Source organism: Semicossyphus pulcher, unplaced genomic scaffold, assembly GCF_022749685.1.
Source record: "Semicossyphus pulcher isolate SPU_LCO1_2020_fin unplaced genomic scaffold, fSemPul1.0.p SCAF_19, whole genome shotgun sequence".
In the NCBI taxonomy this organism is placed as follows: Eukaryota; Metazoa; Chordata; class Actinopteri; order Labriformes; family Labridae; genus Semicossyphus; species Semicossyphus pulcher.
In genome coordinates this window covers 21,065,341-21,079,503 of record NW_027211692.1, presented here as the reverse complement: position 1 = coordinate 21,079,503, position 14,163 = coordinate 21,065,341, and the positions used below count along the sequence as shown (strand labels likewise).

Here is a 14,163-nt window from a genome sequence, read left to right as displayed (position 1 = left end):
TTAATAAGTTAATGTCTTTTAACTGGTTTAGAACAAGGATCATAGGTTTCAACAGACACTCAAAGTTGTTATATTTTCCACAGGATGGCGCTGACATATTTACATCTCATAACCTTAACTACAAATTCGTTCGCAAAAAGTGGAATTTTACATTTGTCTATTTGACTAACTTGTGTCTCTGCTGTGACATTTCCATTGATCTTCCAGGGAATTCCAGCTTTAAGATTTCTAAGTGCATGTCATATCCCTTTTTAAATGATGTATGGATTGTGCCACTAAATTATTATTAGCCAAATAATTAAATTTTTAAGGAAATACATGTAAAAGCCACCCAAATGTCACACATGAACAATAATCTGGATGGTTATTCATTTATGTTGTACAAAAAGGACATTGAGAAAACCTCAGAGTATAGTCACCCACACCTTGAATAGTAGAGTGGATGTGCTAAAGTACAGGGGGTTCCTCTCACATACTTGCTGAGTCTGCCTAACAGAGTCTGATGTATGAGCTGCATAGTTGAGTGCAGTGATAGGTGTTATGAGTACATATACTGTGAGACTATAGGCATTTGTCGACTGAAATAGAGAGCTATCCTTTTTAAACCACCTGGTTGAACTGGCTTTTGTTGGTGTTTGGCTGGACTGTTACATATTGCTTTAGATTTTATTGGATTCATTTCTGATCAAGTACTTAATTTGTGAGATATCCTAGATAAGCCAAAGAGACATTCTCATTTTTAAAATGTTGGCCATCGTGATAAATATATAATACTGCAATATAAAATGTGCCAATGTTAATTAAGATATTTATCCAGATCACTGTGCTCCTGTCCTAAAGCAAAGTTTTGTCTTAAAAACTTGTATCTGTAGGGACTGTGCATCTAGAACCATATAAAAAGAGGTAAGGGCGATTTCCTTTTTGATTTGAAATATATATAATGCTATTTAATTCTCAGTTTGCTGGACAGGGGTAACGGATTGGCAAAGATCCTAAGAGATTCCTCTGGACACCTCTTTGCGAAACAATAACATATCTTAAAGTCGATGTCATTAATCATACATAAATATTTTTTATTGTATATAGTTGTTTAAAACCCAAATAGCTGCTCATAATTAATATGATCAGTCAAATTCTACTATGCTGTATAAGCCCATCCCCCGTGGGGCCAATGTCCCTGACTTAATTTTTTTTGGGAACTTCGTGCTCCACCCATGAAACCCAGACGTATTTATTTAGTCTGTTCCTTATGTGAAAGTTATTCCCCAGCCGGAGGAGGACAGACTGTGACAGCCCATCTCCAAACCAACAACCCAATCTGTTTTTGAAACAGTAGTCGGCGTGCTGAGCCAGGAGCTAACCAGTAGCACTCTCTCTCTTTCTGTGTGAGACCTGGGACACCGAGGCGTAGGGGAGAGCTCATTCCACAACACGGCGGTCCTCCATGGCTCTGTGCAACGGAGAAAGCAAGGTCAGTGGAGCTTGGACTAACCGCTCGCCCGGTAAAGGGTAGCCAGGATGACTTCGTGTTAGGACCCTGGTTGCTGGTGTTGTTCCTCCCGGTTAATTAGGGCCTGTGTGTACCTTTGGGGGGAAAGTTAGAGAGCATGTAACGTCCACCAGTTCCGCTGAGTATCACTGAGTCCGCTGTTATGTGCCTGTTGCAGTGTTACGTTAACATGTTGCTCATAGCTGCTAACTAGCCGATATGTTATTGCTATGATTTTTACCATTAAAAATCTTACACGTATTTCGCCACTATGTTGCCTACTTGTGAAGGATCCCCCTTAGCACCCCTTGCCTCCATGCACCGCGTGGGTTTTAGCATAGCACCGCTAACTTAGCCAGCTGCTCACAGGACGTGATGCTAAAAGGCTAATGGGGATTGCTAGCTCCTGTTTATACTACCCGTGAGCTAGCATGCTACATAGGTGATTTGTTAGCTAGCTTTAGCCAGTTGGTCGGAATTTCAGATGATGATACAACTAACAAATAGACTTTTAGATCTAATGCTTTTGTGTTTATTTTGGAAAGTGACATTGAGCTTATAGCAAACTCGTATTATTTCATGCAGCTGCTGTCAGTAACTGTCAGTAACTGACAGGTTTGTGAACGTCGTCACTGAGCTAGTATAAGCCAACTTGCGGTTACCGGTCTGACAACTTGTGCAATTACTACTACGGTGTTACCAGCTGATTTGAAGTGTGCTGTAAACTGTTGTATATTTTTCGTGTTATGATTATACTGCTAGAGCTGCTGTGATTGTCAGCGGCTTTAAACTATATTATTGAGTACACTGATAGAAAACAGATCAGAGGTGATGGTTAGATGATCAATCCAAGTTGTTTTAGAAACATCCACGAGCCGAGGTGCTTCCTCTAACCACGTGGGTTCATGTTTCTCTTCTTGCCGTCCTTATATACTTAGTTTTGCTGTCAGCTGTCAGTGATCTGGGTTCTCTCTAGGACCTTTGCTGAAATTTGTTTTGAAAAACTGCTTAGAAACCTAGAAATACAGAGTTCTGTTAAAGCTCTGGGAAGAAACGGTTTCCTCTTCAGCAACCTTGAAAAGTGATATAAGGCTCCTCACTCATAACCTTTCGGTAGCTTGTGGGTTTCATGTGATTCTACTGATGCGCTGAATACATTTCACGAAAGTGACTGTCTGTCTGTGTTACAGCTCACATGTCCATAATTATGTTAGGCCTTATTGAGTCACATTGTCTATGGGGAGGACAGAGACGGAGTACTATTAGGTCTAGAAGTAATAGGTTACCTTACACCATCTACCTCTCCAACCTGCAGCAAACTGTTGACACCTTTAGACAGCAGTAAGACATTACTGTAGCAAACACTAGTAACAAACATGTGTGCAGAAGTGTTTATGGGTGTATACTTCTCTATTTGCTCAGCTCATCATGAACTCTGCAAGCACTTTAAACATAACAATGTGTGTTTTTCTAAATGTGTGTCCACAGCTGGAGATCAGCAGCGCAGAGCAGAATGGGTCTTGTGAGGGAGCAGTGGCGATTCTGGATGCTGGGGCCCAGTATGGCAAGGTGATTGACCGACGAGTGCGGGAGCTGTGTGTACGCTCTGAGATTCTCCCCTTAGAGACCCCAGCCTTTGCTATCAGGGAACAGGGCTACAGGTGAGCATGAGAAGCATGTGAGGCAAAAAATGTTTCTGCCTCATATCGATGATACTCTATTCCGTCAATATGTAAATGTTTTATATAATTTGGGTTTTTTTTCCCTTTTCCTTATTAGGGCAGTCATCATTTCAGGAGGTCCAGCCTCTGTGTATGCAGAGGATGCCCCCTGGTTCGACCCTGCCATATTCACCATAGGAAAGCCTGTACTTGGGATTTGCTATGGGATGCAGGTATCTTGCGCATACATGAACATGCACTGTATAATTCAGTGATTGCAGGGATTTGTACTTTTATTCTTCCACTAGGCCCATGTTCCAGGAAGTATTTGTGTTCAGCTCTTTTGGGCCAGGTGGGACATCAACACCTTCTTGAAGGGCCTGTGACACTAGCTGAGGGACATGAGAGCATTACTTTTCTCAACACGGCAGACGGTCGTAGCATGTTTGGTATCACAGCAAAATATTATCTTTGTGTCCAACTTTTAACTCTGCTGTTTGTGTTGTGTTACAGATGATGAATAAGGTGTTTGGTGGCACAGTACACAAAAAGAGTGTCAGGGAAGACGGAGTGTTCAGCATTGGACTGGACAACACTTGCTCTCTCTTCAGGTAATTTGGTTGTTCAAATTAATCACAAGCAAACAAGTCTGTTTTTCATTATATTTATTTGTTAATGTTTGTTTAAAACTTTGTTTTAAGACTGAAATTTACTGAGAGCTTTTGGATGAGGTCAGAACATACAAGCATACTTGTTGCAAAACCAACATGGCCAAAAACAGAGTGAAGAAAGACAATAAACTTAACACCTTATTGTCAATTGAAATAAATAAAGCTCCTGTGAGGAGTTTTTAACTGGTTATGAAAGAAACTAAAATTAATAATGGTGCCTTTATTTGACCTAAGAAAGCAAACAAGACCATCAGTGAGAAGATCGTCTATTTCTCTATAGTAATATTATTGCCTGTAACTGCTGCTATCGGGTTGGTGTCAGACAATTTGATTTACAGCACACTACCGAAACAGCCTATGTTTATAATTTTCACATAAAGAAGCCTCAGTTAGTGGTATGCTTGACAGTTAGGCAGCAGGAGGATTTTTTTTCGTTACAGAATACTACTTTGCATGTGTAGGACAGGATCACCAAAGAGATAGGAGGTATTGCTTTGTCCACAGGTCTTGCCGAGATCGACCCAAAAGCAAAGTCGCTTGCAGTAACTAAAAGTTGACCATTAAGCATCACAAAATCTGAGATATTGTTGTGCAAAACTGCAGAATGCAACCGCTGATTATGCTGTCATATATCTCTTCTAGTTGTTATACAAATGCCACTGTCTTAAATAGACGGCAGCAGTCTTTCATTACTGTCTCACGCCTAACTTAAATAAATACCTGTGAAATCAGGTTTTGTTAACATGACTCCATTTTGTGATTTAAACACCAACCATCTCTCTGACGTCAGCATGTGTGTTTAATTTATCAGAGGCCTTCAGAAGGAGGAACTGGTCCTGTTGACCCACGGAGACAGTGTGGATAAAGTGGCCGATGGCTTTAAAGTGGTGGCCCAATCAGGGAATATCATTGCCGGTGAGTGCCGGACAGACCCTGGTTAACATAACTGAGGACGTACACATACTTTGTTCATTTAATTATAGATTTTACGTGAATGTAAATAATCTGTTTTTCTACCCAGGGATTGCTAATGAGCAGAAGAAGCTGTATGGAACACAGTTTCACCCTGAAGTAGACTTGACAGAGAGAGGCATGGAGATGCTGCGTACCTTCCTGTTTGAGATTGCAGGATGTACAAGCAACTTCACTGTACAGAACCGCCAACAGACCTGCATTGACGAGATCAAAGAAAAAGTAGACAAGTCTAAAGTGCTGGTGAGTGAAGCTGCTCAATGACTGGAAAAAAGGAGTAAAATTGAACGATTTTCTCAGCATGTTTATACTTGCTGTGGGAGATGATTTGACCAAAAGTCTAATTCTCTGGGTGTTCAGTGTATTGTGGTCGCTGCTCAGGAAGTGGTGACAGCAGCAGCATTGGTGGGAAGTTAAGTAGAACCAATTAAACTCTCAAATTAAACCCTGTTTTATCTGGAAAGAGGTAGTCAACTCCCTGAGCGGCTTCAAACTGGGCCTCATCTCAGGGGGTGTAAAGGCGATAAATGAGTGTTGGAAACAGGCTCAAAGCACCGGAGTTATATTTAAAGAAATACATGAAGCTTTTTTTTGCTCCTCAACTACAGTCAGGAATACGTATTTTACTGTTTGTTACTAAACTCTGTGATAGCTGGTTCCTGCAGTTGCATTATGCAAGTGTGGCATTTTGAGTGCGTTTCCTGAGAGCCAATTTTATGTAATTAAGTTAAGTAATTAATTGTCAAGGCTGTAGTTATCTTCCCCTTTTAAATTCAATTCATAATGTCTAATATTTCACAGCCTGCTGGCAGACAAAATATCATATGTCAAAGATAACATGACAATTAAAGGGAAAGCCAACATAAACAACAATCGGACATAATGTTGATCAGAGACCAAACAGTGTAGAATTGTAGCCGTCAGCTGTTCATTTAGCTGTTTGTCTGCACAGCTGTGACTGACTCTGATGATGTCTTTAGGTGTTACTGAGTGGCGGGGTAGACTCAACAGTTTGCACAGCTCTCCTCAACAAAGCTCTGAACCAAGACCAGGTGATAGCAGTTCACATCGACAACGGCTTCATGAGGAAGAGAGAGAGTCAGAGTGTGGAGGAGGCCCTCACCAAGCTGGGAATCAAACTCAAAGGTGGGATAGAGAGCAATAATTACTGTAATGAACAAATTTAAGTTATCATTTTATCATATTATAATTGTATCATAATGAATTTAATAAAATTAGTTATTGTAAAGCAACATTTTTGCAGAGATGATTAAGATGATGAAATTATAGCATTATTTTAAATGTCTACTATCATCGCACTGTATAATTATGCGAACAGTAATGTTCATTGTTTTTTTTAGATTTTATAGACTTACCCAAATGTGTCTTTTTACTTTCTCTTTCTGTTCTTTTAAATGTTGCTCTATTTAGTGGTTAATGCAGCTCACACCTTCTACAATGGAACAACAACCCTTCCCATCTCAGAGGAGGACAGGACGCCACGAAAACGCATCAGCAAGACTTTGAATATGACTACCAACCCAGAGGAGAAAAGGAAAATCATTGGAGATACATTTGTAAAAGTAAGTAGAGGCTTTTAATTGTTTCTTCTATGAAAAGTTCTAAGTACGCTTGCACAACAGCAACAAAAACGGCTCTACCTACCTGAACGCCCTCATCCAGGTCTACACTCCCTCCCGCCCACTACGCTCTGCCAATGAAAGGCGCCTGGTACTCCCATCATAACAGGGCCCTATGTCGCAAGCTAGCTCCTCTGTCGCCCCCCAGTGGTCAAATGAGTTACCAAACTCCATTCGGTCCGCAGAATCCCTTTCCACCTTTAAGAAAAGCTCACTAAACATAATGATATTGATGATAATGATGTTGATTAGCGTGTAATGTTTCTCTGTTATATCCAAGTTAAGGAGTTGTGTTGTTTCACAGGTTGCAAATGAAGTGATAGGAGAGATGAATCTGAAGCCAGAGGAGGTGTTCCTGGCCCAGGGTACCTTGCGGCCTGATCTTATTGAGAGCGCTTCTCATATTGCCAGCGGCAAGGCAGAGGTCATCAAAACACACCACAATGACACCGAGCTCATCCGCAAACTCAGAGATGAGGTACTTCACACATAAGACACAAATACTTAAATCATTTACATCCCTGATATATCCCATACTGCAGCTTCACAGTACAGCCATCATATTCAGTGGACAACGCATACATTGATCAACCATGCTTTCCAGAGTTGGGAATATAGATATTTTATCCTTAATAACAGAAGAAAAACAGAAGCAGAGCAATAACAAAAAGTTTTAGTTTTGATGCCATATAGGTGTTAGGATATCTGACAGTCGACTGCAATGATCACAAAAATGGCATATACTTGAAATAGTATTACTTATTAACAGGTCCGCACAGATTCTGCATTGGAAAACTTATTGCACAACCCCTGTGGCCAACAGCACACTTGCTTCTAATATGGACAGTTTTGCAGCACTCTGCACCAGAGAAACAATTTGATACTGCAGTTGTACAGACAGATTATTAAACTGTGCTGTTGTGTTTAATGCTATAAATCACAGAGAAAATAGAAGTGTAGCATTAACTTTCGTTACGAATAACCCTGTGTAAAAGGAGCAACTGCTCCTGCAGTTTAGAGAAGACATGATGACGCAAGACACAAGTCCTTTTTACATTTTTACACTTCAATTAAAATATATGTCTACATTGTCCTTTATCAACCAAAGACACTCTCGTCCCTCAAAAGTGCTTCAGTAATGCAGCAGTGAAACATTCCCTCTCCTTCTCAATAGCTGACATACAACATACTTTAGTATACTACAACATACTTACATATTCCTCACTCCTTCACTGTTGCATTATTGACACCAGTGCTTTGTGATCCTCCAGGGAAAAGTAATCGAACCTTTAAAAGATTTCCATAAAGATGAGGTCAGAGCGCTGGGGAGAGAGCTGGGCCTGCCAGAGGAGATCGTCTCCCGACACCCTTTCCCAGGCAAGTCCTTTCACACGTCTGTTATGTGGCTTCTTTGAAAAAACGCAAGTTTATTGATTTGCATTTAAATAATGCTGTATCTTTCTTTTATATACACATTAACTTATTCATATAGACATAATGAAAGCTGTCCTCACATCATATTATATTCGCTTGAATGTGCACCATCTCTTTTCTGTGGCTTTAGGTCCTGGTTTGTCCATCAGGGTGATTTGTGCAGAGGAGCCCTACATCTGTAAGGACTTTGCTGAAACAAACAACATACTCAAAATCATCACAGACTTCTCTGCAAGTGTCAAAAAGGTCAGAACAATAATACAAACAAAGCATCTGAAATAAATGATTAAATAAGTCTGTTAGTTGACTAAATTGCATCAAAAGCCATATTATTCTTATTATTTCAAGATGTTTTCTAAATTGTGTAGCTTGTTTCTTCATACATGCAGTAAGACTACAAATTAACTTACCAAAGAAAAAGAAGCGAAGTTGTTTTTACAGCAGGTTGTCTGACAGTAGAACTGTGGTTTAGGTTACTTTACAGTGACATGCAGAACAGCTGTTCATTTGATCAATAATTAAAGTTTAATATGTGACAAACTGGCAATGTAGTCAAAGTAAAGAAGTATTGGCAAAATGACTGAAGGTAGTCCCAACATACTCAGAGCTCTATATTTGAAGCTCTGTGGTTTGTGCCCTTGGAAGTTTCTGTTTCTGTCCACTTTGTGTGCTTGAAGTTCCAGTTTTGCATGCTGCTTGTGTGTCTGTCTCTTTCCTCTCCAGCCCCATGCCTTGCTGCAGAGAGTCAAGTCGTGCATTTCAGACGAAGAGGAAGAGAAGCTCATGCAGATCACCAGCCTTCATTCACTAAATGCCTTCCTGCTGCCCATCAAAACTGTCGGTGTCCAGGTAACCCAATTGGTCAATCAATAGCATCTTATCAGGCACTGTGCATTTCTCACTGTCCAGCAAAGTTAACCAACAATCCGTCTTATCTATAAAAACAGTGAGGCTGTTCAAATCACTTTCATGTTCATAGGTCAAACTTATGTATTTCCTTCCTATTTATACAAATCTTCTTAGATAAACATTTTAACGTCCCAGAGGATTAAGGCTTATCAAAATAACAGAATTTTAAATTTGGGAAAATAATTACACAAAACAATACAATACCTGATATGGTGGCAAAAGAAGATGTCCTAAGCACAAAATAAGGTATTTTCCTTCTTTTATTACAAACCTGCAAATGGTGCAGGTACTGAAAAAGTCACTGAACACATACCTACACTGATAAAATACTGTTAATACTTAGACGCATAATGTGTACGATTGTAGTACATTGATGATTGTGAGGGAATTTCTTGTACAACTCTATACAATTATTGCACTTATTACACACTAAAGGTGTGCTTCACTTTCTGTATCTGCAAAAAAAACCTGCCCTATGCCTGTATTTTCTTATTCTGTTACTGTGTTTTGGAGGTTTATGAGGGTCAATCATTGGTCATCAGTGGTTTGCAGCCAACAGGATGCAGGTTGGTTCCTTTGCAACAGACGCTACCTTCTGCGTCTGAGTGAGACACCAAAGGGTCATGATCACGCATTGGTATATGCCCACCTGAGAATGAGAATGGTCTGCTGTGTCCCAGCTGTATGAAAGCGGCAGCTGTGTCTGAGGGCAGAGCAGAGAGAACAGACAGGATGTGGTGTCATCTGTCGGGCACCTTGTTACAGGGTTGTGTGGAGGTGTGGGCGTGTTAATATATTCTGAAAAACATAGCTACTGTAAAACCATCAGAAAATCATGTTTTTTTTTCTGATTCAGCAGATTGTTGTCAATGACATCACTCTCGCTCTTTACTTTCTATCTAGGTCGCTCTACCACAGCCTATCTCTCTTTTGCTCTTGCCAGTTTTATGAAATGTGAACATTGGAAAATATGATAGTGGATTTTTTTTATTTTTTTTAAAGCTTCGGTACTTCTTTTTACTATCCAAATTGTACTTTATCCTAATGTGAATGATGCTTCCAGTTATGGGCAGCCCAGATGTATTAACTGGCAGTATTTATAAAGTAGACTTGCTTTGGCAGTCTTAAAGGCAGAAGGCTTTTTTTAGGTTAGTCCAAACATGGCTGATTTGTTTGTTTAGGAGCTGTTGGCTATACATGTCTGTAAAGAATTCAGATATGTGTAGAACTGCACATGAATTCCCAGAAGTAGTGGAAGCTTGAAACAGTGTCTCACTTTTGCTGTTTGTCTCGTTGTCTTGCCACTATAATTAAGTGGTTCACCACAAGACACACCCACCCACACAAAGCTTCTCAGTTCTTACTTTTTGACTCTCTCCCTCTCCAGCCAAGGGAGGGATTTTGTTTCAACTACTGTCGAACATTTTAGTTTTTAACTCTTTTGATTGATGTTAGTCTTTAAATATTTCTACAGATCAGACCCTAGACATGTTAAACTAAAAATATTATCCAGTAGTTTAAACTGCCCTTAAGTATTGCCTGGAGAGCAAGATGGCTGTGACTACTTTCCTCACTGCAGTTAGACAGTTACTGTGGGTGTCTAAGTTAAATTTACCCTAAACCTCAGATTGTGGGGCAGACAGGATACATAAGAGTAACACAGGAAGCTTTTTCTGCTTCCAGAGTTGTCGGAACTAAAAACGGACAGATTATGGAAATTCTTTTTATGGAAACAAACTGTTTATGTAACAAAATGGTTGGAAAAATATGCATGTATGTTTATCTTTTAGTTAAAGATTTTTCTTTTCTTTTTATCTTTATTAAGACTTTATAATAAGCCTAATGTGTTTATAGCTTTAAAAATACATAATACTATTTGTCTGTGTTTCTCAGGGTGATTGCCGGTCCTACAGTTATGTGTGTGGTGTCACAAGTAAAGAATCTCCACACTGGGAATCTCTCATGTTCCTGGCCAGACTCATCCCTCGCATGTGCCATAGCATCAATAGGTAAAACACAAACCTTTGCTTGCTGTGATGTGCCTCCTTTAAGCCTTCAGTGCTGCTTATGAACACGCAGTCTTCATGTCTTGTTTTTTCCAGAGTTGTGTATGTATTTGGGTCTCAAGTGAAAGAGCCGCCAACAGACATTACCCCAACCTTCCTGACCACAGGTGTTCTGAGCACGCTCAGACAGGCTGACTTTGTAGCTCACTCTATCCTTAGAGAGTCTGGTAAGTGTGTTTGTGTCCAGGTGCTTTTAGAATTTTTACTTTGAAATATAAATTCTCACAAATAATCTGTTGAGTGTGTCTGCATCTTTACTAGATGTAAAAAAGGAGGCAACCTCAGGCCTATCAGACCATACAGTTTCTGTAGACATTTACTGCTGTAACAAAGCCAAGCATCATACATTACCCTTCTGCATACTCACAGCCATATGGGGAATGTAACATGTCGTCAGAGACAAACAAAATATTTTCAGTGTTCTCCATTCAAAACAAATTTCTTCTGTAAAATGCCTGTTATTTCATACGGCCATGGATACACTTAGTGTGTATTGGTGCTTATTTAAGATGTTATTTTAGGGTTTATTTAAATATTAAGTCCACATTTGATTCAATATAAATAATAATATTAACTTTTGCAAGTTCAAAATAGAGTAAACTTGCAAAGTATGTAGTGTTTGTTGTTTCACCTCTTTTGTTAGTACAAAGTTAGGGTTGTAATTATTGAACAGACACAGAAGAGAAGCTTTCCATATTTTATAATGGATTGTCACAGTTATTTAAAGATGTAAGTGATTAATTTATTTTAAACTATCTATTCCGATTCAGCAGGAGACAGTGGAGCTGTTTCCAAAGTTTGGTTATCAATGTTAGTTATTGTATATCAGCAATAATAACTCTTCCCTCTATCTGCGTCTGCCTCTCTTTTAGGCTTTTCCGGTAAGATCAGCCAGATGCCGGTCATCCTGACTCCTCTGCACTTTGATCGTGACCCACTGCAAAAGCAGCCATCCTGCCGGCGCTCTGTGGTGGTCCGCACCTTCATCACCAGCGATTTCATGACTGGCATCCCTGCCATGCCTGGAAACCATATCCCAGAGGAGGTATACCATGATTCAACCTCAAAACTTGGTCTTGGTAGTTTGCTAGACCAATAATTATTTTCATGAGGAGGTTTTTAACCTTTCTGCTTTTGAGTTTTACAATGAAAGTTATTTATCTTTTCTTCTGTTTTCTCAGGTGGTTTTGAAGATGGTAAATGAGATCAAGAAGATTCCCGGCATCTCCAGAGTCATGTATGATCTGACCTCAAAGCCACCTGGCACCACAGAGTGGGAATAAAACCCATCATGACGTTCTACCGTTAGGACACATATACACACACCATGCACAAACACACTCGACAGAAATCAGAGAGGGCTGGTGAACTCGTCCTTTTCCGTTCTTCTTCCTACTATCCTAACCCCCCTCTTCCTCCCTCCTGTACTTCCACCCCTCTCTTCAACATTCCCATGGAGAGCAGACCGTACTGTGACGGGCGCACATGCAAAAGCGCTTCTACTCTGCTGTTCCCACAACTCCTCCCTGGTCTTAATATTTTTGGCGATAGGGATTGATTAATGTTATTGATAATATATTGTCATTTTTTGATCCATGTACAACAGTGTGTTTCCTCTCTATGATAAAAAGGTAAATTGCTGCTTCCTTTTGTAAGGTCAACCATTAAAGGCAAGTGGCAAGAAGCTGTGAAAATTCAGTGGACTTCGATGTTGTGCCTCATATTGCGTTAGGGACTGAGCTGAACGTGAAAACAAGCAGTAGTGTAGTGTTGAGAAAAGACAGAACAGCAACAGGAGAGGCTGAAAATCTTCGGCAATTGTCTTCTGACTTCTATTGTCTGACGTGTTGCTCTTACCATTGTAGGTCAGAATGTTCTCAACCTAAGACGATCCTCTCTGCTTGTTAATTTTCACTTTCTGCCTCTATACTGTGCTATGAAGAAGGTGGTCTGTTTAAGGTAAAACTGGACAGATGACCCTTGTGACCAATCAATAATTTTTAAGCTTTTTATGTTTTGCCAAAAGTAGAATATGCTGTGGTGATATAAAATGTTGTGGGCTCCTCGGACGATCTTCTCCAAGCTACATTTGTTGACGAGAGCTGTTGACTTGTTGTTGTACCCTCCGTGGACAGCAATAAAGCCAAGTTTAGCTTCAGTATGAGGACTAGTATGCAGCTGTGCAGGAGGCAGACATGATGGGTAACTTTGTATGTGCCTGTTCGATTGCTTTTGTTTATTTCTGTGGGGTGACCCGACCTGGATGTTTCCGGAAAGGAGGATGTAACACTTTTTCTCCTCATGCTGCAATATGTATGCTTTCTATGAAGAATAAACATGGCAAGAAGACTAGCTAATAATGAAATTATAAGTACAGTAGAGTTTATAACGACATTGTGTAAATTACTGTTGTCAATTCATCCTTATTTGGCTGCATATTGTTGTACAAGGGCACATTTTGTTTGCACATTTATTACACTTGTTTTCACCATTTAAGCATTGGTGTTTTATTATCAGCATAACATCCAGTGAGAAATCCACCTTATTAATGTGTCCCTCTGTAGTGTCCAAGGTTAAGAGGACTGTCTGTTGCCATCTCTAACACAAGTTCACTGTGTGTAAGAAAGCTTATTTTTTCTGTCTTACACTGTCAAACCATTCAGCACATCATATCTCTAGTCTTCAGTCTCATCATTTAGACCTCAGTGAATACGGTGCTCAGGTTTAACTGAGTTTAAAAAGTGTATCGTCCCCACAATAGAGACATTTCACTCGGATGTGGTGGCTCTCATGCCTCCAGAATTTGTTTTTGTGCCTCTCATCTGCTGTTAAATCCTTAACATTTAGTGGCAAAATTTCGGCTTCTCCTAACTTGTCTTAACTGCTCTTAGTGTTTCTCCCTCTGTTCTGCCTTTTTCTAAGTGGGTATTTTCTGTTACATACAGTATGTCTCCATTTAAACAACAGCTTGATGATAATGGACATATAATTTGGTAGTAAATTGCAATATCAATAAGATTAAGTTATGCAATTTGATGTCTGATGTTTTTTTTTTCTTCAGTTTTGTTTAACAACGCTCATTCTCCTTTAGTAACGTGCCTCAAACCAATCCACTGCATGCAGTTTCATCTATGATGACATTTGTACAATGGAAAACTGAGCTTTAATAAAGATCTCCATGTTGAAACTTCTCACCTCTATAATGAGCTTCTTATCTGTTACTTTTTTAGCTTTCAGGTTACTTCATTTGTAATTACAGTAATTTATTTTTTAACACATCAATAAGACATTTTTGCTTAAAATACACATAAAAACTACAGT

At 39.6% G+C, this 14,163-nt stretch overlaps 1 protein-coding gene across 1 annotated transcript; it reads left to right on the top strand.

The window, feature by feature from the left end:
* Positions 1-1,257: 1,257 nt before the first annotated feature.
* gmps (guanine monophosphate synthase) lies at positions 1,258-14,033 on the top strand. The gene is made up of 16 exons (XM_069669100.1): positions 1,258-1,471; positions 2,978-3,150; positions 3,269-3,383; positions 3,664-3,761; positions 4,633-4,736; positions 4,843-5,036; positions 5,774-5,939; positions 6,225-6,376; positions 6,738-6,911; positions 7,705-7,810; positions 7,998-8,113; positions 8,591-8,716; positions 10,670-10,785; positions 10,879-11,009; positions 11,715-11,887; positions 12,024-14,033. Exons 1-16 carry the CDS (start codon positions 1,445-1,447, stop codon positions 12,123-12,125), a joined length of 2,073 nt encoding a protein of 690 aa, XP_069525201.1. The 5' UTR covers positions 1,258-1,444; the 3' UTR covers positions 12,126-14,033.
* The last annotated feature ends 130 nt before the right edge of the window (positions 14,034-14,163 follow it).